Raw genomic sequence first — 22,674 nt, 5'->3', positions numbered from 1 at the left:
CTTTTCCCAGTCTGTTTCATGTCATCACTGTCTTTGCACCTCCAGCCCCAACCCCGCAGCCCAGGCCTCTCCTCAGCTCAGAAGCAGTGAAGGTCTGAGCACCTCACTCAGCCCAAGAAATAGGGCCCTGGGGGGCAATGACTTGGCCAAAGTCACATGGAGCCAGCATCTAAGCCCAGAGCTCTTTCCCCAAGGGCCCCTGGCCTGCCTCCTGCCTGCAGGCTCTGGAAACTTTCCCGGAAGCCCCCCTTAAGGATACCCAGCTCAGAGCCTGGGTGAGGCCCCACCCCTCATGCCCTACCGTCTCTGCCAGGATGGTGCGGTACTGGTCACACTCGGCCTGCAGATTGTTCTGGGTCTCCTCAGCCTCCCTCAGCTTGGAAGCCAGGTCCTAAGGGCAGAATGGGGCTCCGGTTGGCCAAGCACAAAGGTTTTGCCCAGCTGCCCAGTAAGACAACTTTGGGCACCCTCTCCTCCTGGGACAAGGGGAGGGGAGCAAATGCGACAGCGGGGACCTCGGCAAGGGTGTGTGTCGCCACCCGTGCTTACCGAGGACGGATCTGTGTCAGCCGGCCGCTGCTTCAGCAGCTCCGGGCCCTTCTCTCGGAGTTCCTGCAGCCACTCGGTGTAACTCTGCAACAACATGTGCAAAGTGGGGCCCACAGACATTCCCCATGGGTAGCAGGGCCCCCGGGAGCCGCCTCGCCTCCTACCTGGGGGGCTGAGCTGGAGAGAGCCGGCAACAGGGCCAGCAGGGCCTCCTTGGTCTGGGCCTCCGTCAGGCTGAGCTGCTTCTCGGATTCCTCCTGCAGGCACGGGGAGGGCAGCAGTCAGCATGGTTTAGGGCTACCGGGGGAGCGGTGGTGGAGATGCCTGTCCCCACCTCAGCTCTTGGGGGAGGGACAGGATCAAGAAGCTGGTGGCTGCCTGGGGCTGGTGGGTTGCGGGGCTCAAGCTCAGCGGCAGGTTCTGGTCTCCTTGGCCTGCCTGGGTCAGCTTTGAGAGCTCTCGGCTCTGCTGGATGGAGATGGCAAGCTGGCCCACGTGGCCGGTGCAGGCTCCTGACACCCCCTGCCGGACCCCACCCACAATCAGTTCCCAGTGTTAGAGCTCTCCACGCAAGTATGCGCCCATGCGTGCGTGCAGACCGCCAAGCTGCTGTGGGGGCCGCGGAGGCAACAGAGGGGGAGGTGCTTTAGGAGCCACCGCACAGGGGCTCCCGCCAGCCAAAAGGGGCAAGGATCAGCAACCCTGCTCTACGAAGGGAGGAACCAACCCAGAGGGGTAAGGGGGCACGTCTCCTCTGAGGCCTGACTTGCCCTGGCTGGGCTGTGCCAGTCAGACCCCAGCCGTCCTCCTCAGGGCTCCCATGCAAGGGACTGAAGAAGGACTCAAAGGGCAATAAAGTGAAGCCTAGCACAGCACATGTGTCCCTCGGGGCACACAAAACCCCTTCCACAGACCCCGGGGAGGCTTCCGGCTAAAACAAAGTCTCATCTCATAACCCAGCCCTGGCCCTGCTGCCGGCCCACCACAATCGTGCCACGGCCAGAGACCCGAGGGTGACATCACAGCCCCGACTGGATTAGCCTTCGAGTGGTGTTCTGGAATGTGCATGACAAACAGACGCCCAGCCTGACCACAGCATCTACTTGACCTGGACTCAAGTCTCCGAAGAGGACCCTTCTCGGCTCACCCAGGGATGCACACAATGCTGGTGGCCAATGTGGGCAGCCTGCTGTGGATCCCTGACCTCATGACCCCTGTCAGGCCCCCCGATCACGGGAATCCAAGGCAAGGGCCAGAGGACCTGGAGGGCAGCTCTTATCTGGCTGCAGGGCTGGGAGCAGTCAGGTGACATCTCCTGTCACACGTCTGCATTGGTCACAAGCATTGGTCACAAGCCCGGGTCACCTCCGAGGAGTCTCGGTACAGCTACCACAGCGGGACCCGAGGCCAGCCCTGCACCTCCTGCCCCAACTTGGGGCCTCATCTGATACAACCCTCAGGCTTCCTGGGAGGCTCACGAAAGCCCCTGTAAAGCTCACGATAACAGGACAGACATTCCTTCTGCATGAGTGAGGCTGAGAGGGGAAGGCTGGCCCCTTGGGGCCTTTCATCAAGGCCGGAAACATGTGGTGAGAGCGGCTGGGCGAGGCGTGTGCTGGCCGCCGCCGCTGCCGAGGCCACGTCCCCCGCCAGAGCTAGCTCAGTGCTGGCTCCTGGCCCAGGACTCCAGAGACAGCGTGGGGCCCCCAGACACGGAGTCCCCCCACACTCCCCACTCGGCATGGAGCGCAGGACCAATCAGGCCCCAGGGCCCAAGTGCCTGCTGCTAAAGCCAGCCTGCCTTCCGGGGCGACTGCAGGGATGGATCAGGAAAGCTACGGGGCTAGGACCCGGGAGGCCCTGAGACAGCAGCAGGATGGCCTGACCTCGGACTTGCTCACCATCTCTGCGCCCTGATGGCAAAGGGCTCAGCCGGGGCCCAGCCAGGGCCCAGCGGAGAAACAAAGCCCAGGACAGGGAGAGAGGAGGGGTCGAGGGGGAAGGAGCGGCAGCACAGGGCACATCACCTGCTGGCCCCGGGGCCTGGCAGGCACTGCCGAGGCCCGGGGCCAAGGCTGCTCTGCACGCAGCTGGTGCGTTGTGTGCTTGCCACAAACCACATGGTCTTGACCAACCTCAGGTGAGTCTGAGCAGGGGACTCTGACCTTGGCCTGGGTTAAGGAGCGGAGCTTCTCCTCGCAGGCTCTCTCGGCCGAGGCCAGAGCCTCCATGGCCTTCCAGTTCTTCTCTCGGAGGTCCTGGGGTGGGGGGGGGGGGGGGAGACATGGGAAAGTGAGCAGCTAGGTGGGGCGGCAGCCGACACATCCCCCACAGCTGCCTGGCCAGGCTCAGCAGGCCAGGAACCTGCCCCCTCACTCTGCTTGGGACTCCGCAGGGAGACAGCAAGGGACAAAATGCCCTCTCTTTCAGCCCGTGTCTGCGGGGCCCCTCAGGGGCAGCCCGCTGCGGAATGGCTAGGGCAGCAGGGCAAGAGGAGGCGCAAGGAGGTGACAAGAGAGGTCAGCCCGGCTACTCAGAGAGAAGAGGCTCCTGCCACCACTGACCCTCGGCTGGCTCTAGCCACGGGGGCACAGGGAGGTCCAGGTGGGGCCCCCCAGAGAAGAGCAGGTGGGGAAACCAAGGAGCCTGGGCTGTGTGAGGTGCCATGAGGGGCAGCCCCATGGGGAGGAGGCAGCAGAGGCCCCCAGAGCTGCAGAGCTATGGGACCTCTCTGTGCCCTGTTCCTACACCAGCCTCCCTGCTCCAAGGCGACCATGTGGCCCAGACCAGACCACAGGGTACATTCCAACCCCATCATGGGCTGGGAGTGTGGGAGGGGGCTCCACGCTTGGCCATGTGACCCAGGCCCATCCAGTGGGCATCAGCCCTGGGAATCTGAGGGACCCAAGGGGAGAGGAAGCCCCGAGAAGTAGGCAGGCTTCTAGCCACATAGCATGACGGGACACAAAGAGGCAGCCAAGCCCCTTCCCCTCCCTGAATGGTCAGGGGTGGGTTTCACACAAGCCCAGCCTCTCAGCCATGCCCCTCACACTTACGTTGTTCTTCACTTTCTGCTGCTCAACAGCCTCCTTGAGCTCGGTGGCCTCCTTCTCCAGGCACCACACCTGGGACTCTAGCTCCTTGAGGCTAGAGGGAGATGGTGACATCACTGCTGGGCTCCAAGGGCCCACAGTGTCCCCAGGCCATCTCGGGATGCCCCTTCTGCTGCCCGGACACTTACCCAGAGCCATTCAGCTGGGGCCAATCCCCTCCCCTGCCCTCAACCTCCTCACAGGGCACAAGCTGTCGGGAACCACCCTTGCCCCATATTCTCCACTCATTCCAAGGACCGGGGGCCTGGATGCAGACCCAAAAGGCCACCAGAGTTCTACCTGTGACGCCGGCTGCTGGGACTGCAGAGGTCAGAGCAGCCACAGTGGCCAGGGCAGGGATATACCCCAGACAGTTAGCACTCAGGTTTTGGGGATGCTTTTTCTTCCAGTGAACTGAACCCTGTCACCTGTTCAACCTGGTCCTGCTCTGTGCTCACAGACCATGTCAGCTGACATGACTCCCTGTGGCCACACTGGGTCCTCCACAGACATAGTCTAGGCCTTCTCAGAGGACTACTGAGCTGGACAACTCATGTGGCGCTGTCACCTGCACACCCAACAAAACTCTGGATGCCACTGCCCTCGGCAGCTCACGACAGACCACTGGCTCTCCACTGTGGGTACAGCAGAACCATCCTTCATCCAAATCTAACTCTATTATGACCCAAAGGCCCCTCCCTCAGGTCTCTGCCCAGGTTCTGGGGAATCAGACCCACATGACCCCCCAGACATCATGGCATGGGAGAGAGCTCAGTCCCATCTTTTTTGTGTTTCTCTCCACATTCAAGAGCCTGGTGGGTGGCTTTAATCACCCTCATCATCCAGAAAGTGAGAGGTTGACACTACTAGAGCTGGACTAGCCATTCCGAGGAACACATTTCAAATAGACGTTTTAATATGTTAGGTTCTGCATTAAACTTTAGGACAGGGAAGGTCCCAGGAACTCGTGCAATCTAAAGTGATTAACTTAGACTTGAAATCAGGAAAGAAGTCCCTGCCCAAGGATGTGCCCACGAGGTGGGGCTGCCTCAGGGAGTCACTAACAGCCAGATAAAGACCTGCAGATCTGTTTGTTTTCATGGGCCAGCCATGGTCGAAAATGTTTTGAAATCCACAATTCTAACGCATCCTGGGGCTGAACAAAAAAAAAAAACAATTTAAGTGCGGGTTGAGCATGCCAGCTGCCCCACGCACCCTTACTTGGGAGTGGCCTGCCACCATGGCACTGTCTCGCCTTGTTATTCCAAAACCAGCTTTCGTAAAGGCCTTGAATCAGTTGTTGACTCCTTGGGTGTTGGTTTCAGGGCCAAGGAGCCTTGACCCCACCCTTAAAGCTGTGCTGGGATCCCTCACAACTTTGCCTGCAAGCCTCCTGCACCACAGAAGAGCCTGTGGTAAACCAGCCCATGAGCAAACACAAAACAAGATTCTGAGGAGGAAGAGGAAGAAGCAGGCAGATGGCAAGGACACGCTTACCATCACCTCCTTGGTGGCCACTGCCTGAGTTCTAGAACATCTGGGTTGGATCACTCATCTCCACCCAGAATAGGATGGCCAGACCTTGACACAATTTTCTGATAAATTCAGAAGGACATTTCAAAAACCAATTTGTGTCAAACACATCTGCATGGTGCAAAAAATCAGAATTAGCCATATTTGCAATGTGACTTAAGTACTCTACATGTTTGCTGTGTGGTCCAAAAATCTGATCTCAAAATACAGGAGCAGAAACGAAAAACCCACAAAAAATGAAAAACCCTAATCAAACACATTCTCTCCACTCCAACAAATGCCACGAGAAACGAAGTCCACCTGAGCTTTCTGCAAAGCACCACGCAGGAGAAGGGACAAGGAGGGTTTGGTTCTGGGTCTCCCACAAGGCATCTTAGGCTCTCTGGCTTCTTTCCTCAGCCCCCAAATGCAGAGCCTGAGGCTAAGAAAGAAACTCGGGCTATGGCCTGAGGAGGCACAGGGGAGGTGACTCACTGGCAGCAGCCAAGAGAACTGGCCAGAACAAGGGAAACTTGTGAGCTGACGGTCTGGGACATGTATGACCACTGCATGGGGATGAAGGGCGCCCTTCACACCTCCCTGCCACGTGGCTACCCTGTGGAGCCCTGGCCACGGCAGCTGGGAGCCACTTCCCAAGTCTGCGAAAATCTGCTCAGGGATGCACGTTCCAGAGGTGACGGCCCAAGGACTCAGAGCCCCCTAACCCAAGCCAGCCTGCCCAGGTGTCAGCCCCAGTCTTAGCAACAGCAAACCAACAGTCCCCTGAGCACAGCCTGGTGGTGGGCCACCAACACCGAGAAAACATGGTCCGCCAGCAGTGAAGCTACCTCGTGGACAATCCTGTGACTTAGCTCTGGATGGCACAGACCTCACCAATCTGTGTTAAAAAAATAGTGACCCCGCCAGGTTCTCCATCTGGATGTGTAACCATGGCTGCTACTTGATTTATGACCCCAGTCCCTAAAAACCCTTGCCTGGGAGACTCTCTTGACTAGCTAGTCCTTCATCTGAGACATGAATGGAGGGACAGACAGGGGGAGGTAGGTCCAGAACCCCCGGCTGAGGCATCCGCCACTCTCTACACAGATAAGTCTCGCTCCTCAGGAGGAGGCATGGAGCTCTTTGCAAGGATGCCTTCTTTGCTGCCCAGGTCTGTTCCCTGGCCTCAGAGCCACTGGGGGGAGCAGGGAAAGGTAAGGGCCTCTGAAGGGGCTCCTCCCCGGGGGTCTGTGTGCCCCGCGGAAAGCCCTAGCCTGGGGTCCTGGCCGCCCTGTGCTGAGGGTTCCGTTTCCTCTTACCGGGCCTGATGCTCCGCTCGGCTGGCCTGAAACGAGAGACAGACAGCGCCATGGTCACCATAAGACTGGCCCCTTGTGGCAACTAGTCAGGACAGGGCCCATCCACTCTCAGCCCTCTCTAATCGGCAGGATAGACTCAGTGGCCTTCCCCCACCCCGTCTGCAGGCTGACCTGGGCATCCTGGGTGTCCCGGGCCTGGCCCGCCTCCAGCAGGGCCTCGATGGACCGGATTCTCTCCATGAGCTGTGAGTTCTCGGCCCTGGCCTCCTTGAGCTGCCCATGGAGACCACTCAGCTCCTCAGACTTGCTTTTCACCTCCGCCTCGGAGGACTGAAGTTTGCTGTGCAGCTCTGAGGAAACAGGCAGCAAGGGTGGGTAGGGGCAGGTCACACTAGGATGGACACCCCCACCACCTCCTCTCTGCATGCAGCACCCAGGGCTCCCTCCCCTGCCTCCCATGTGCCTAGGCTGGTAAGACATACTTGTGACCACGGGGGCATCTTACTAGCTGACAGACAAAGTCACGCTGGCTTTGCTCTCCAGGACATATTAAGGTAGAATGAGATGCCTTCAGATCCCTCATGGGAGAATACTGGAAATCCAAAAAGGATTCCAGCTGCAGTTGCTAAACATCTGTTCTCTGGGGTGCGGGCCTGTACCAGCTGAGTTCTGCCTAGGCAAATGGAAGCCAGCACTCTCGCCAACCACCCCAGGCTCCTGGTCTGGCTGCTCCACTCCCCCGACACCCCCACTTCCCAGGCCAACCAGGCCGACAGATTCCACATCTACCAGCACCCCTGTGGCCAGCACCCCTGCGGCCACTTGGGCCCAGCCTGTTGCCTTTAGACAGAATGACTGGTAAAGCTTCAGCCCTGGCTCCCGGGCCACTCCTGCTCCTCTGGTCCCTTCTCCACCCAGCACCAAAGCATCCAGAAGTCCAATGGGCTCATGCCATCCCCGTCCTAGATGCCCTGAATGCTCCCACCACACACACACAGCACCCCAACCTCACAGGGAGGGTGACCTGGGCCCTGCCCATCTGGTCCCACACTGACCAACTGCCTTCTTGCTCCAATCATGCTTGTTGACTTTATGCATCTGTGTCTTATACAGGCCAAGTTCAACTTCATTCCCATTCTCAGGGACATTGTGCTGGCCATCTCTTCCTCTTTCTGGTCTTTATGAGACCAGCACCTTCCCGTCATCCAGACTTGGCCTGAACATTCCCTCTGCCTTGGAGAGGCCTTCCTGACCACTCAATCTAAAGCCACACCTGGCCTATTAGAGCAGAGGGCAGCAAACTAGGACCAAGGCCCATCCCTGGCCCCACTATCTGTTTCCCTAAGTAAAGCTTTACTGGAACACGGCCAGGTGTGTTTGTTTATACATCGTCTAGGGCTGCTTTCGCTTTAGGGCAGCAGAACTGAGCAGTTATGACAGACCCCATGCACGGCTCTTCAGAGAAACCGCAATGAGCCCTGCTTTAGGTTATGCTGGCTATTCGAAGTCTGTAGAACACAGGGCTACATGACTAGTTGATGCACAGCCATCTACATATGTCTGTCTCTCCAGCTGCCACAGCTTCACTCCTGGCCAAGCACTGGGTGCCACGGCCGTGCTCAGCCTCTGGCAGTCACTTAGAAAATATTTGTGAGCAAGTGACTATGGAGCTGTCGCTAGCCCTGTCTGCCCTATTTCTCCAGGGGCCCTTGACACACCCCTACTTTGCCACGCTCTTCTGATTGTGAAGGTGACCTGTAGGCCTAGGGAGGCCACAGGCTCCCCCTTTGGAACTTGGCCTCTTAGGCCTGGCTGAGTGAGCCAGAAAAGCCAGAAAGGTCCAGAAGGAGTCCCCTGAGAAGGTCAGCAAAGGCCTCTGGAGGTGCTGCAGCTCACCCAGAACCACTCCAGGTTGGGCCCCACAGCAAGGGTGGCTCCAGCTGGTGGCACCTTCCATACCCTAACGCCCAAGCCCAGCCCGCAAATTCTGCCCCTTGCATCCATCCTCATAAACTCCACCCTGGCACCTAGTCCTGGTGGCTCTGCCCCCACCCGTGTCCAGGCTTTACCTGGCCGGGTGTGATCCCCACCTCCCGACTCGGTGAGGGGCAGAGTCAGGGATGCCATGCTGTCCTCACTCGCCAACAGGGCTGGCCTGTTTTATAGGCTCTGGCCTGGCAGCAGGGCCAGGGTGCTGTGTAGACCCACGTCTGGCACACACCCGCGGGCCCTCTGGGAGCCCCTTACCAGCCATCTGCTGCTGCTGCTCCTGGGCCTTCTCGGCATCCGCCCGCAGGCTGGCATGGCTGGTCTGGGAGCGGCATAGCTCCCGGCTGACCTCGTCCAGGCGCTTCTGCAGGGCCTCCTCACTCTCCTTGTGAGATGCCTGGGGACCGGGCAGAGGCAAGAGGGCCGTGAGGAGGCTGGAGGGAGGCCGGACCCTCAGCTGGCTCTGAGGTCACAGACACAGAGAGCTCTTCACATCCTGCCACCTGCCCCCCAACAACTGTTATAAAACGCCCCTGGATTTCTGAAGTCAGTTCACCCACAGCAAAACTCTGGGAGGCCACACCCACTCTGGCCCCTGAAAAGGGAGTTCTCGGGCAGAGGCCTCAAGTGAAGAAGCCTGGTTGCTAAAAAGCAGCAGCCCCCTTTTGAATTCAGTGTGACACACAGAGATGCTTCCTACAACCTAAACTTCCAGTCTAACTCAGACTTCCTACATGGGCCCTTTTAAGGTTCACATTTGTTGAGCTTTTTCCGTGCAGAGCCCTATTCTAGGCATCGTGTGGGTATCGGAATGGTTAATGCCCAGCCAGGCCATGACTCGGGTACTATGGTCATGGCCATGTGATGGATGGGGACACTGAGGCTCTGAAATCCCCAGCAGACACCAGGGATGCCTCACTGTTAACCCCAGGACAGCAGAGGAAGCAGCCACATGCCCTGCCTTCCCTCACCACCTGTGGGTGGCTACTCCCAGAAGCTCTGGCATCAGAAGGGAGACAGGACTCTCAGTGGCCCCAGGCTGGGATGGGAGCCCAAGGCCTGGGAGGACAGAAGATGCTCAGAGTTTGGGGCTTACTGGTGAGAGCCCCGGTCCCTTAGAAATGGCACAACATAATGGTCAAAGCTGGGGGCCAGAGTGGAGGTCCCAGCCCCAGAAGCAGCAGAAATACCCAGAAACCTTTGAAACATAATATGGCCAGGCCCAGGCCAGTGGTTCTGATCTCACTGGTATGGGCAGACCTGCTTCACATGAAAGTCAGTACATACCAAATTATCCCTCTCAGTTCCACCCAAACAATCTAAACTGTGTTCCTTTTTGATCCCCTGCAAAACTCAAACAACATCACCATATCTGCCATGTGCTACCTTCCATAAGATAGCCCACTGCCCCACGCAGTGCAGCCTAACCTCAGTGACTGAGCTGAAAAGAGCCCTGCAGACCCCCAGCATTCCTAAATGCCCAGCAGGCAAGACATCAAGGCTCCCCCCTCCCAGGCATCCTGCCCCCAAACTGGCCAGCTGGGGGATCTGGAAGCCATGAGGCCAACAGGCAGCAGAGCCCTGAGGCTGAGGCCATCCTGGTTGTCACTCAGGGTACTCTGGGGGAGAACGGCCAGTCTCCTGGGAAGGTTGAGAGCTTCCAGACCACATCCAGAGGCTGAAAAGGAAGAACATCTGCCCAGCCTTGAGGCCAGAGACTGGTACCCCAGGTGGTGGCAAACATGGGAGGTGAAACAGCTCTGGGGCTAGACCCAAGGGCTCACTTCCCGCCTCCATGTGAACTTCAGACTAGTTAGTTACTTAACCTCTCTGAGCCTCAGGTTTCCTTACGAGTACCTATAGACAGTAACAGCACCCACCTGACTGGGTGACAATAAGAATTAGCTGAGTTAATGCTTGCAAAGCACTGAGGACGATGCTTACCACACTGAAAGCACCCATCCCACGTGAACTGTCCATCACTGTTACTAAGGAGGTCCAGGCTGAAGGTTCCAGCCCCAGCAGGCCCAGGTGACCTGCTGTCAAAATCTTGGCTGTTAAGGATGACCCCAGGTGGCCGAGCAAGCTCTGCTCTGTCCCTTCTCTGCAAAGGGGCTTGGTGGGCGGAGTGAATGGGGCACCTAGGTGGCGGCTACCCTGACTCACTTGCAGCTGTAGGACCTGCTTCTCCAAGGCGGCTGTTTTGGTCTCCAGGGCCTTTCGCTGCTGCTCCTCCTGCCGCGCAGCCTCTGATTTCTCCACCAGCTCCTTGCTGACCTTGCTGAGCTCCTGCCGGAGCTTGGCCAGCTCGGTGTTCTGCCTGCAAGACAGTCACCAGCCCCCAACTGACAGACTGAAGCAGCCTCGTGTCAGCTCTCACCGGCTACAAGAGCTGCCCCTGGGTGATGGGGAATGGCGGTCAAGCCTTCCCTCCAGGGCACCTACTCTTTCACAAGTGGTTGCCCAAGCCCTGAAGTCTCTTGAACTGTCAGTCATGTTGAGCTCTATGCGTGTTGGTGAAGATGTTCTTTTATCAGCATGGTATACACACCATATAGAGCCAGAGCAAAATGTGCACTACAGTGTCCCCTGGGAGCCCTGCCCAGAAACAGCTAGAAATTCAGAGAAAAGGCAAGACACCTTTTTCCTCCCTGCTGATCTAGGACCAGACATGCTCCAGATGCAAGTTGACTTGGCCATGGTACCCTCTAGGTGTGGGGCAGGGAGGGGGTCAGCAGCCAGCTGGATCCATGCACCCCAGTTGTCCGGATGACTGCACCACAGCTAGGCCAAGAGGCCACCGGAAGTGGGGGGATTGAGGCACTTTACAAAATGGACCGTTCAACACTGTGCAATCAACACTGTGCAAAAACTGGATCTCAGGACTGGTAACAAGTCCGGAAGTGAAGGAAGAAAACGTGATAAAAAGAAAAAGAAAGGCAAGTGAAAACCTGCCTTCCCCAGGGTGAGGAGCTGGTCGGCACACCAGCCCCCTTCACTAGGACTAGGACACCTCTACAAGGCAGGACTGCCAAGGGACAGTACGAGGCAAGACAGAGGGGACAGACAAGACTGCCCACAGCCCCGCAAGGTGGCAGCAGACCAGGTGGAGGCAAGAAACCCAGCCAAGAGCAGCTGTGCTCTGCTGGCTGAGGGGTAGGTGGGCCCTACCTCTCTGCACTCGGCTTTTCCTGGCTGTACCAGGGTGGCCGTCCCAAAGCCCTCTGCAGGGTAGGTAGCTCAAGCACCCGAAGGCCAAGATTCAAGATGGGAGGGCTTCCATGAAAGGCTGGACTCCAGCACCGTGGGACGGAGGTGGGAGGCTAGGTGGGTGGCTCCTTGGGACTGCTCTGGAGCCCTGGGAATGCCAGCCCTGGCCTGGGAACGCCACCCCACGGGTGTGGGGGTGTGGGGCAGACCTTCCACAAAGGGAGCCAGAGGCTGCACCTTAGCGTCACAGGTCTAAAGGCTTTACCACTTTCCCCAGGAGGCTGCAGTGGATTCCACATGAGAGGGGAAGCCAAAGCGTTCCTCCCACCCCCATGTTCACCTTCTGCTTGTAGCTGCTAAGGAGACCACAGCTACCAAACCCCTAGTCTGCTGACAGACCAGGCTGGGGATGAAGATGTGCACTTAGACACACCCAGGGAGGATCTCCAGACAGAAAAGACCAGCCTGGGAGAGGAGGCCTTTAGATCACACTCTGCCCTGGGGGAAGCCCCCGCCCCCCACAAAACCAGACACAGGGACACAGACTCCCCTTCCTGGCCCAGCTCCTGGGCTGACGACACTCTCCCCACCTGACGTGCAGCTAAAGGACAGAGGATACCAGCATCCTCTCCCTTTATCAGTGTTTTTGGCCAAAAAGGGTGCTCTGGGGATGATACGGAAGCCCACAAAGTCCTTTCAGGATGCTTCAGGCCCAGAAGGCAAGAAAGTGTGAATCAAAAGGAAACACAGTGGGGCTTCATCTGGGCTGGCCTGTTGTGATTGTAATGCTCAAGTCAGGAAGTCAGAGGAAAGCTGCCCCGCCCTTTACTCAGTGAGGTCACTGCAGCCTTCTGGGGTCAGCCCACTCTCTGGACTCCACTGAACAGGTCAGGCCATGTGCTGTAATGCAGTACTTAATACCAGTGCATCCGAGGACAAACGTCCCTTCCAGCACAGAGACCCCGTCCCCAAGGGAGAATCCAAGGGCTCAGGCTACAGTGGGTCCCTGCATCACCATCAAACTCTGAACCGGGACAATCTGCAAGCCCCTGATATTCTGGGCTACCTTCAGAAGTTTTTAAAAGCCTCAAATCAGGATGTGGTGAGGATGGACGTGGAAGAAGTATGTGCTCCCCAGGAGGGCCAGATGCCAGCACCAGCCAGCACCCAAGGGGCGTGTGGACAAGTGGGCACTGGGCCCGGGCAGGCTGGGGCTCACCAGCTCTCCCTGGGGCCTTGACCACATGTGAGGATGTCAGCTGTGCATCGGAAGGCCTGGCTACTCAGAAGCACACGGCAGCGTGGAGTGTCGGGCCAGAGCCCTCAGTGGGGACAGAATGCAAATGCACAGCCAGCTCCACGCACTCACCTGTGGGGCCCATGCCAGGCTGCCACGCCAGCCCCACATCTCATAAGAAACTAGAATGCACCTTCAAAGCCTCAAGGGAGGCTAGGGGACCCCTCCTGAGCTCCAGAGCCCCAACAAGGTGCCCTCGTGGTGTCTGAATGGGGCTGCTGAGCTTACTTGCTCTCCACCTGGCTCGTGGCCTGGTTCAAGGCATCCCTCAGGATGGAATTTTCCTGCTGCAGACGGGCCAGCTGTGTGTTGGGGCCGTTCTCCAACTGCTCCTGAAGGGTCCGGATCTGAAAAGTCAGTGAAGGGCCATCAGAGTGCCACTCGGCCTCACAGGGAGCTGGCTTCGGAAGTGAGGCCAGTGAGGTCCCAGCTCACAAACAAACGCGCCAAGGGCGTCACCCTCTCCACACAGGGTAAGGAGGACACCCCTTAGAAAGGCACAGCTCCAGCATCAGAGGCAGGGTGATCTCCCCCACCCCTGAGCCTCGCTGTTTACAGCCTCCAGGCAGCAAGCGCTTGGCCTGAGCCGCAGACCCACTCCATGCATTCTGCCTCTGATGTCACCAGGTTAACTACTCTGACACTGAGCATGCAGCCACAAGCCACAGCCTACAACTGTCCCGAGGAAGGCTGGCTTCCTGCCCTCAGATTTCCTGTGGTGCGTCCTGAGCCACACAGTGGGGAGGAGGCCATGGCCCAGCACAAGCAGAGCACCACTCACAAGGCCCAGTGGCTCCAGGTGGCCCCACTGGCCTCGGGCAGCTCAGGCCGCTGGTTCTACAGGTTCCTCCCAGCCTCAAGCAGAGAAAGAAGAGCCAGCTGGCATGACCATGGAGTCACATGGAGGCTGGGAACTGACTCGCCGGCACCCAGGAGACAGGACGTGGCGCTGCCCACTTGGGACCAGGATGTTTTCGAAAAGCGCTCTTTAGAGTCTATTTTATAGCTTCCTGGTTGTTGACCTTTAAACACACCCATGGTGGTCTGGCTGGCAACATCTGGCCAGATGAAAGGGCCCCTCCCTCTAAACCAAACCAGACTCTGAACACAACCCCCTGCCCCATGGGCACCCCCCCACACACCCCAGGCCCTATGACAGTGCTCCCCACTGGCAGCTTACCTTGCCCTGCAGCTGCTGCACCTCCTTCACATGCTCCCGGTAGCTGGCTTGCATGCGCGCCTGCACGGCTGTGATCTCCTGCTCCCGGGCCACCAGCTGCTTCTTCACCTTGGCCTCCCCCGCTGCTGCCTTAGCCTTTTCTGCTGCCAGCTCCTAGGAGAAAATGAAGGCAGGACCAACGTCATCACATCCCAGATGTCACCTGGGGCTGGGAGCTTAAGACCCCTTCTCCTGAGTTCCCAGAGAGACCAAGCCAGCCATGGCAGAGAATCAGCATGAGACAGGGGTCCCCAGAAAAGCCTACTGGCCTGACCAGTAGGGGCCTCCATGGCAGGCCTTAACCATGTGGAGATAGCAGACACAGAAGGAACCGAGTAAACATGTCACTGTCTTGTGCTCTCCGGCATCCCTGACTCAGCCCTGCTAGAGTTATAACACCATGGCGAGGCTGGGGCCCTGACATCCAGGCCCTGGGATGCCCTACTTGAGAATCTGTATCAGGACAGCAGAGGCTGTGAGCCTTGATGACTGGGGTGGGGACACAGACAATGCCCATCCCAGCATGACTAGGGGGTTGGCCCCACTCCTGGAGGGGCTGGGTCTCTGGCACAGCTGCTCTGGTCCTCCCTGCAGTCTAGGGAACATCTGCTCTGGTCAGTATCAGATGCCCATGATGAACACAAGATGCTGGGTCTGGGAACCTGATCCAGGCAAAGGCAGAGCATAGGGTGGGAAGAGCTGTCATGGGAGAGCGGCTGGCTGGGGTCTGTGTCATTCCTGAAAGATGGCAATGGCTGGAAGCCACAGGAAGCAGAGAGTGACACCTGGAAGGATGATGCAAAGAGGCTCCTGGGGTGGGGGTGCTCTCTGCCCAGAGGGCCTCTGTCCCAGACTGGCAACTGGTGTGGGCCGAGCTGGCCTGTGTGACCACAATGACCAAGTGTCTCACAAGACTCCAGGCCCTGTCCCATCCCTATCCTGGGCAGGAGACTAGAGAATTGGGAAATTCTCTTGCTCTCCAAGACAAGGCTGCCAGGGAGACCTATCCCAAAGGGCCAGTGTATCCCCCCTGGCTGGGACAAGAGCAATCAGAGAGTATGAGAGAAGCTAGGCTGATGAGGGGGGGGCCTCTGGGTACCAGAGTTGCTGTGTGTGCTTGGCCTTCCCTGAGACCACCCGGGACCCATTGGCCTCACCATTTACACCATCATCTTCAGGCTCCACTCAGGGTGAGAGCCCATAGGAGTATGAGGGCCACACTAAGGGACACACTTCATTGATTATCTATAGGAACGAGAGAGGTGGCCAACAGTGTGCATCCACTCTGACACAAGCGGGCATCTCACTCTCAGTTCTCTTGGTAAGATGAGGGTCATGATCCCTATTTTAAAGCAGACCTCACTGATCCATGGGGGAGATACATCATCCAAGGCTGGGAAGGCTTCCTCTGAACTGTGTGCTGGCCCTAGGCCTCAGCGGCCACTCATGAACAAGCAGCCTGCTGGGCTGAGCCAAGCAAGGTGGCCAGAATCACAGGGGACAGAATCACAAGGACACATGATTTCAGTGATGACCTCCGTGGCGCAGGGAGAAGAAAGCGAGGCTGTGGAAGGTTTCTCGAAGGAGGGAGGCCAAAGGAGTCTTCAAGCATAAGGAGAAAATGTCAGCCAGCTATGCAGGGAAAGGCATTTGAGGGTAAGGAGGCGAGGCCCAGGGATGGCAATGAAGGGCCAGCGTGTTGAGGGAGCTGAGGGGTGCAGACTCCAGTCTAAGGATTAGGAGCTACTGGCATTGCTTACAGAGGGCCTTCACAGGACCACGTTAGCACCTGGGAGCACAAGAGAGCCTCCTCAGGCTGCAGGGAGGAGGGTGTGGTCAGGGGAGGGGGGCCTGGATGCCTCGGAGTGAGATGGGTAATGCACACCAAGGGTGTGTCCCTGTGTGTCTCACAGAGCCCTGCAGCTTGCAGATAGGGAGACACTACCAGGCGAGAGCTGGAACGCATCTGGACGTGGGGAGGGCATCTGTAGGTGGGCTGCCAATGTGGTTTTGGAAATCTTGTCAAGGGGCCACCACTGAGCAAGAGCCGTAAGCGTCCAGCATGAGGGGCAGCATCCAAGGGGCCTCCTGCAGGGTCTGCTCCCCCCAGGCCCCTGGTGCCCTGCCCATGGTGGTCGCAGACCCCAGCAATGGAGAAGACACAGGCCACCGGGACTGGCAGAGGCTGCACTCACTCATCACACCTCCAGCCCACCCTAAATTCATGGGGGCAGGTACAAGCAACTAGCCAGACAGCCACATGGCCTGGCAGCTGTGGGAATACTCGCTCCCACTTCCTCCCACTGGAACTTTATTTGGGGCGGGGTGGGGATAAGGGGAGGTCAATGAATCTCACAGGGATTTTTCAGTTTGTCCGGAAACAGGGTACAGAAGGATGGCTCCCCGAAACCACAGACTTAACCAACGGTGTGCTGGCTGGCTGGCCCTCAGGGTGGGAGGGCTGGGATTTCCGTGGTATAAATACTCATGGCCCAGGGCACGCTACCGGCCCAGGCAGAGAGGCTGCACAGCCAGCTCCTGGGAGCAGGGCGAGTGGCTCCAGCCATCCTGCATTTACCCAACAAAGGAAGAAGGCTACACATGGACAGTCTTGACAGAGATGATTGATGGGGTCCACTGGGCAGAAGGTTCCCGAGCTCTAAGGAAGGCCACAGAGACCTGTCTTTTTCTTTTCTCCTGGGTAGAGCATTAACCATGAGTTACCATCCAAAGGCCCATCCTCTGCTCTTGCCATTTCCACCACACAAACTTCACTATTTGGCTCGGGGCCGCATCCCTCCAACTGAGGTTAGAAACTCAGCCTACCTGGTTTCTGACTATTCTCAAACAAGCAGATAGAGGTGGCCCAAGGAAGGGCTGTAGCCCAGACCCCCAGTCCTAGGTCATCTCCCTGGGCCTGCTGCCTGGACAGAAGAGGCAGGTAAGCAGAGGGAGGGTGAGAGCAAGCCACAGAATTTTGCTGAAAAAGACAGCTTTCAAATTGGGTATAACCAGCCCCATAGTGCTCTCCCCAGGAGAGAGGGAAGGAAAAAGGCCAGGGAGTTCTGACAGGGGTGGTGGGGGGAAGGGGGGGGCCTTTGTGCCATGTATCCTGACACATCCTGAGTGATGCCCCCCAGCTCACTGTGGCAGCTTGGACCCGTGACTATCATTTATGAAGCGCAAATGTTACGTGGACAGCAAGCCTTCAGCTGATATGAAGGAGCCAGCCGTTTCCTTGCAGGTCTGCTCCACAGACATCAGAGAAGGGAGAAAAGCAGCTCCTCCACTGCCGTCCCCTGCCTTCCCTTCCCCATGAAGTTTTGCTCCAATTCTCAACAAATCTACCTTGGATCCACAGGGCCCAACCTCCTTTCAGGGTACATACCCTAAAACGATAGCCCATCACCTACTGAAGGCCCCAATCCCCAAGTTCACATCCCCGTGTTCTTAGGTAGTCATGGGAGGGAGCCCCCACCCCCTAGAGCTCTACAGGGGCCACTAAAGGCGAACCAGTCCCAGGTCGGCAGCTCCCAGACAGCGAGGCCTTCCACAGCCACAGACCTACCACCGTGAAAGCCAGGTACAAGCCCGCAGGCCCGACTGAGCAAGGAGCCCAGGCAGGAAGGCCAGCCCATGATCCTGGGGCAGCACTGGCACGGCCCGCTCATGGCCGGGCAGGCGCACAGCCTACCTTATTCACCTCCCTCAGTTTGCTCTTCGCAACAGCCGCGTCCTCCTGCTCTGTGGCCAGCAGCTTCTCCTTCTCTTCTAGCTGGCGCTTCAGAATCGCCACGGGGTCACCCTTCTGAGTAGCCTAGGAGTGCCCACAGAGCAGTGTTAACAGCTTGCTCCAGAAACCAGACCCAGACGCATGACCAGACAGCAGTGAGGCAGGGCTTCTAGATGACTCCACACACTTCTGGGGAAACGCACCCCTGCTCAGCCACCGTCTCCTCAAGGAGAGAGGCCCAGACTCACCGCAGGCCGCCATCCCCAGAGTAGACCTCCCCTCCCAAGATCTCCACACTTCAGCTTGCAGCCTGCAGGCTTCTCACAGCAGCTAAGGGGTGGGCACCGAGCTGGAAATGATGACTAATTGCCCGTCAGTGGGGTAGGAAGGGGCCCTGGCCGCCATTGGTCCAAGTTAGTGGGAAACACCACGCTCTTAAAAACTACCCCAGATATCCAAAGCTTTTGGTCTAAACAGTTCCCGTGTACAGTGGGCCTAGAGGCATGGCAGCCCGGGTGACTTGTTTGACGTGCCACACCTCAGCGAGGGCCAGGACGGAAGTAAACCCCACTGGCCTCAGGGCAGGAGTCACTGGCCTGGCTCTCAGGACACCTGCCAACATCACCTACCACAAGGGTGCCACAAAACTCTTCAGCAAAATTACCTACAGCTCTGACTCTGGATAAGGAACAAGCATGTGCCATGCAGCATCTCCTAGGGACAGCTCTTTCACCATACGCACCAGAGGACAGGTGCCAGCCTCTGAACTGGCCCCCAGTGGCAGGGACATCAGAGAAAGGTGCTCCCGAGACTGTCACAGGGCTCCCTACCATGAGCGTGTCCCTACAACCTTCTGTCCTGCACACAAGCCAGCTGGACCTCAGCTCCCACGTTCACCCTCAGGCTCATGTGACATAGAGCGCAGCCCTGGCCTGTAATGGCCTTCCTGCTTCTGGGTCTGAGGCAGAGGGTGAGGCTGAGGCATACGCAGGGTGATTCACGCAGCCTGTGCCTGAGAGGGGCTGACAGGGTTCTGCCCAGAGAGGCAAGTGGAGGCTGTTATATGAACTCTGTGTGGCTTGGCAAGCTGTTCATGGCCAGCCCAATGGGATCACTCAGGGGTGACTGGGGGCCCAGGACCACATAAGTACTGCAACTCACTGGCCCCAAGGGGAAAGCAGGGAGGGTTGGGCCCACCTTATGCCAGGTGTCTTGAATGACACCAGCCTTCTCGGACAGGATCTCAATGAGCCGCTGGGCCTCACCCTCGTTGAATACCATGCTTCCAACTGTGGAGACCAGCGTCTTGTAGGGGAGGTAGAGAGGGCTGTCAGAGTCTGGAGGCCCTGTGCAGGGAGAGAGAAGGAGCAGGGACTTAGCCTCAGATCTCAGCAACCAAGCGGGTCATGCCTCGAAGCAGCGGGGACCAGGCCGAGTCGAGGACCGTCCAGCTGTCTGGGCTATGCAGGCCAAGTGCACAGCCTGCCTGGGAACCCTGGGCTCTTTCAGAGTGCTGGGAAATGGACAGATGACAGATCCCTGCACAACCCTCCCAACTGCCCAAAGAGAGCAGAGGAGGCAAGGTCCCCGAAAATAAAGAAAGGCTATTTTCCTGGGTTGGAGGAGGTGTACCCTCCCCCCATGTATCATCAAAATGAGAACTAAGCAAGGCACACTTTCCCCAAAGGTGCTTTTCTCTTTCCTTCTTTTTCCAGCAAAGTGTTTGGTCCAGTTCTCACCCTGCATGGTCCAGCAAGTTTCACCGCCTGCCATGACCAAGCCCTACGGCCCCAGGGCCCTGCATGAACACAGACCTCACAGCCGCAACCCCATGGTCATGAGAGAAGGATGGAAAGCAAAGACTCGCATCTCTCAGGCGGCACCTCAGTGGTCCCAGGGACCAAAGGCTCTTCCCACATATCCGGGCTCAAACATAATTTTTTCGGCTTCTCGAAGCCTCAGGCCGGTTTTAGGAGGGGAGGCTGGGCTGGGTTCTTTCACAATGGGCCTGCCTGATTGTCTGTCCGTGAGTGACTTCCTGAAGGGCACAGAGTCAGGTACCAACAGCCACCTGTCACTTTTGCAGTGCTCCTGATGCCCCCTTGCCCTCCCCCCCGACACACACACACTCACACAGGGCACTCACACTCACTGTGCAGGCTCTCCTGCAGCCTTGAGGACAGGACAGGGGGAACCGAGGGGCCCCAGCTGGCAACAAATACCCCTGAAATGCCCGGGGAATTCCTCGTGTTGAGGCCCAGCTTTTCCCCATGGCCCAGTGACTGGGAGGAGGGGGAGGGGGGTGGGAGGGGTGGGGGTGGTGGGCAGAGACAAGCAACAGAAGGGCAACAGGCCTGCCTGCCCAGGCACCTCCAGCAACACCAAGCTCCCAGAGGACAATGAATGGGGGAGGTTTCCATGGCAACCCTAAAGTCTCTGGCCTGTCATAATATTTTCACTGACTAGTCACAATATTTTCATCGCAAGTCAAAGCACTTAGCATTGATACCTTAATGGGGGAATGTGGGACGTGGGCGAGTGGGTTGCTATGAGCACCTTCTCTGGAGAATTCCTTACCTTGGTGAAGCCGGGGAGAGTAAAAACCACCACCCTGAAAGTCCTAAGAGCTCAAAGGTGTCATGAAAGTGAAGTGGAGGTGGGTCCACGCTCCCTTCTGCCTTTCCTCTTTTCACTGAGATACATATGTAAAATGATTTTAATGGCAAACTTAAATGCACCAGGAAAAGCATTCTGAATACAGCTGAGCCAAAAACAAAGCAAAAACCCACTGTTGAGTTCACTACTGCAAGAAAACCCCACCGTTGACAGGCCCCCTGCTTCTCCCCCTCAGCCTGTTAGATGCTCACTGCCAAGGTTTTCCAGAAGAGGCACGTCCACTCTTTCAAAGATATAGCCAGAGTAGGACTGGGCAGGACAGCCTCTCTGAAGCCGACCACCACACAGTCTCCCCTCCTGACTTGGGCAAGGTGTACTGTGCGCCCCGATATGCGGGCCACCAGCCACACGTGGCTCCCGGGCACTTGAAATGCAGCTAGCACGAACCCACGTGTACGACAGGTACGAGTAAACCCCAGATTTTGAAGGTTCGGTGTGGAAAAAATAAAAAATAGAATGTAAACTGTAATAATTTTCTGTATTGACTGCATGTTGAAATAATACTTGGGGTAAATTGGGTTAAAAAAATATATCACTAAAATGAATTCTCTTGTTTGCCTTTTCTCGTGTGGCCATTAGGAAAGTCTCAATTACATGTATAGCTCACACATGCGGCTCACACTGTATTTTCCCCCCCAAAGCAGGCCCCCCTGAACCCCTGTTGGCCATGTCCCTACAGAGGCCTCACACTGATCATGGGCTCAGGCCTCTCTTGAAGTCCCACCTAGAAGGATGGTCCATAATTCCTTTCTTCTAGGTCCCAATAGTCCCTACTGCACCACTGGGCAGGAGAGGGGACATCTAAATAATGGAGCTACATTTTCTTTGGAGCTCTTTTTCCTCACAGACATACCCAGTGGTCTCGACAGACTGCATGCCCTCCTGGAGGGCCAGGGAGACGGACCCTAACACACTCTGTCTGTAGAATGTTTCCAAGAGTATCCTGTGCCATTCACCTTTATGCAAACTTTCTAATTATATTAAATGTCATTAGATATTTTAGTGAACCAAGTAAGGAAAACTTGAACAAGTGGAACAATCTAAAATTACATACAGCAAAATTGAACTCCCACCCCCCTGCCCAATCTCCCCACAGAAACTTCCATGGCCTTCTCTGTGTTCATATGAACACCATCTTTTAAATTTTATTTAGAGAGCCAAAACTTTATAATTTTTAATTAGCTCTTTTAGGAAGAATGGGGCTGTCTTTATTCTCCCCCAAATCAGGGGAAGTAAAAATGAAAGAAAAAAGTACTCAGAAGTATAAACCAGAACTTCTGGACCCCGTGTGAACTGCATTTACTTCTGCGTTTCAAGATCCTCTCACCAAACCAGTGGCACTAAGTTTACTTCGATGCCTGTTCCTGGGAGATGGACACACTGACTCCCACCAATAAGTAACATGCCCACAGGACCTAACACGGGCTGGCATGTTACACATCTTCAGCAAATACTCGAAGATGAGAAATAATCCTTGGTATTGTTAAACCTTAAGGCACTAAAATGAATTTGTCAAAGACCAACATCTCATCTGTTAAGCCACCGACTTGATAAAGACCACGAGGCAGTGAATTCTAGGGAGGTCAGCTCACTGGCAGCCTGCTCCCACAGCCCGTGCTTTGCCCAACTTGGTGAGTCCAAAATACCAGGAACGGGTGAGCAGGAAGGCCTGGAGGAAGAAGGATGTAGCAGGAAAGCAGAGTGGAGAGACAGGACCAGGGTTTCACTGCTCTGGAGTAATCCTGACCCGTCTGGCAGGGGACCCAGTTAACACCCCCAGGGGCTGGGCCCCGCAAGGCTGCACAGGTCTGCCTCGGGGGGGCGGGGGGGGGGGGGTCCAGCCTCCTTGGAGTGTTCCTTCACTTCTAGGGGACGGCTCCCATGGGGTCTGGGCCAGAACTCTCAGAGGTGTAGACTTGCCAGGGGGAGCCGGAAATAAGATTTTTATGTGTCATCTCCTGACCTTTAGTGCTGACAGTGAATTCAATGAAAAGTAAATAAATCAAACCACTGTGGGCTTGAACAAACACACATGTGGGCCATGTCTGACCTGCAGGTCACCTCTGTCCTTGGGCAAT

The 22,674-nt window shown here is 56.9% G+C and overlaps 1 protein-coding gene across 5 annotated transcripts in view; it reads right to left on the bottom strand.

Moving 5' to 3' along the window:
• The window catches only part of RRBP1 (ribosome binding protein 1), a 65,318-nt gene that overhangs the window by 6,450 nt on the left and 36,194 nt on the right, over positions 1 to 22,674 (bottom strand). For all 5 annotated transcript variants that reach the window (XM_038571535.1, XM_038571537.1, XM_038571539.1 and 2 more), the window contains exons 3-15: positions 19,118 to 19,266; positions 17,882 to 18,004; positions 14,149 to 14,301; positions 13,197 to 13,315; positions 10,628 to 10,781; positions 8,720 to 8,858; positions 6,644 to 6,822; positions 6,473 to 6,498; positions 3,606 to 3,696; positions 2,715 to 2,807; positions 714 to 806; positions 550 to 633; positions 302 to 391 (exon numbers count right to left, since the gene is read on the bottom strand). In XM_038571535.1, coding sequence (XP_038427463.1) covers positions 302 to 391; positions 550 to 633; positions 714 to 806; positions 2,715 to 2,807; positions 3,606 to 3,696; positions 6,473 to 6,498; positions 6,644 to 6,822; positions 8,720 to 8,858; positions 10,628 to 10,781; positions 13,197 to 13,315; positions 14,149 to 14,301; positions 17,882 to 18,004; positions 19,118 to 19,266 — 1,493 coding nt within the window. The remainder of the gene's footprint in view (positions 1 to 301; positions 392 to 549; positions 634 to 713; positions 807 to 2,714; positions 2,808 to 3,605; positions 3,697 to 6,472; positions 6,499 to 6,643; positions 6,823 to 8,719; positions 8,859 to 10,627; positions 10,782 to 13,196; positions 13,316 to 14,148; positions 14,302 to 17,881; positions 18,005 to 19,117; positions 19,267 to 22,674) is intronic.

Source organism: Canis lupus, chromosome 24, assembly GCF_011100685.1.
Source record: "Canis lupus familiaris isolate Mischka breed German Shepherd chromosome 24, alternate assembly UU_Cfam_GSD_1.0, whole genome shotgun sequence".
In the NCBI taxonomy this organism is placed as follows: Eukaryota; Metazoa; Chordata; class Mammalia; order Carnivora; family Canidae; genus Canis; species Canis lupus.
Note: the sequence above shows the minus strand (reverse complement) of the source record. Positions and strands in the feature narration are given on the sequence as shown.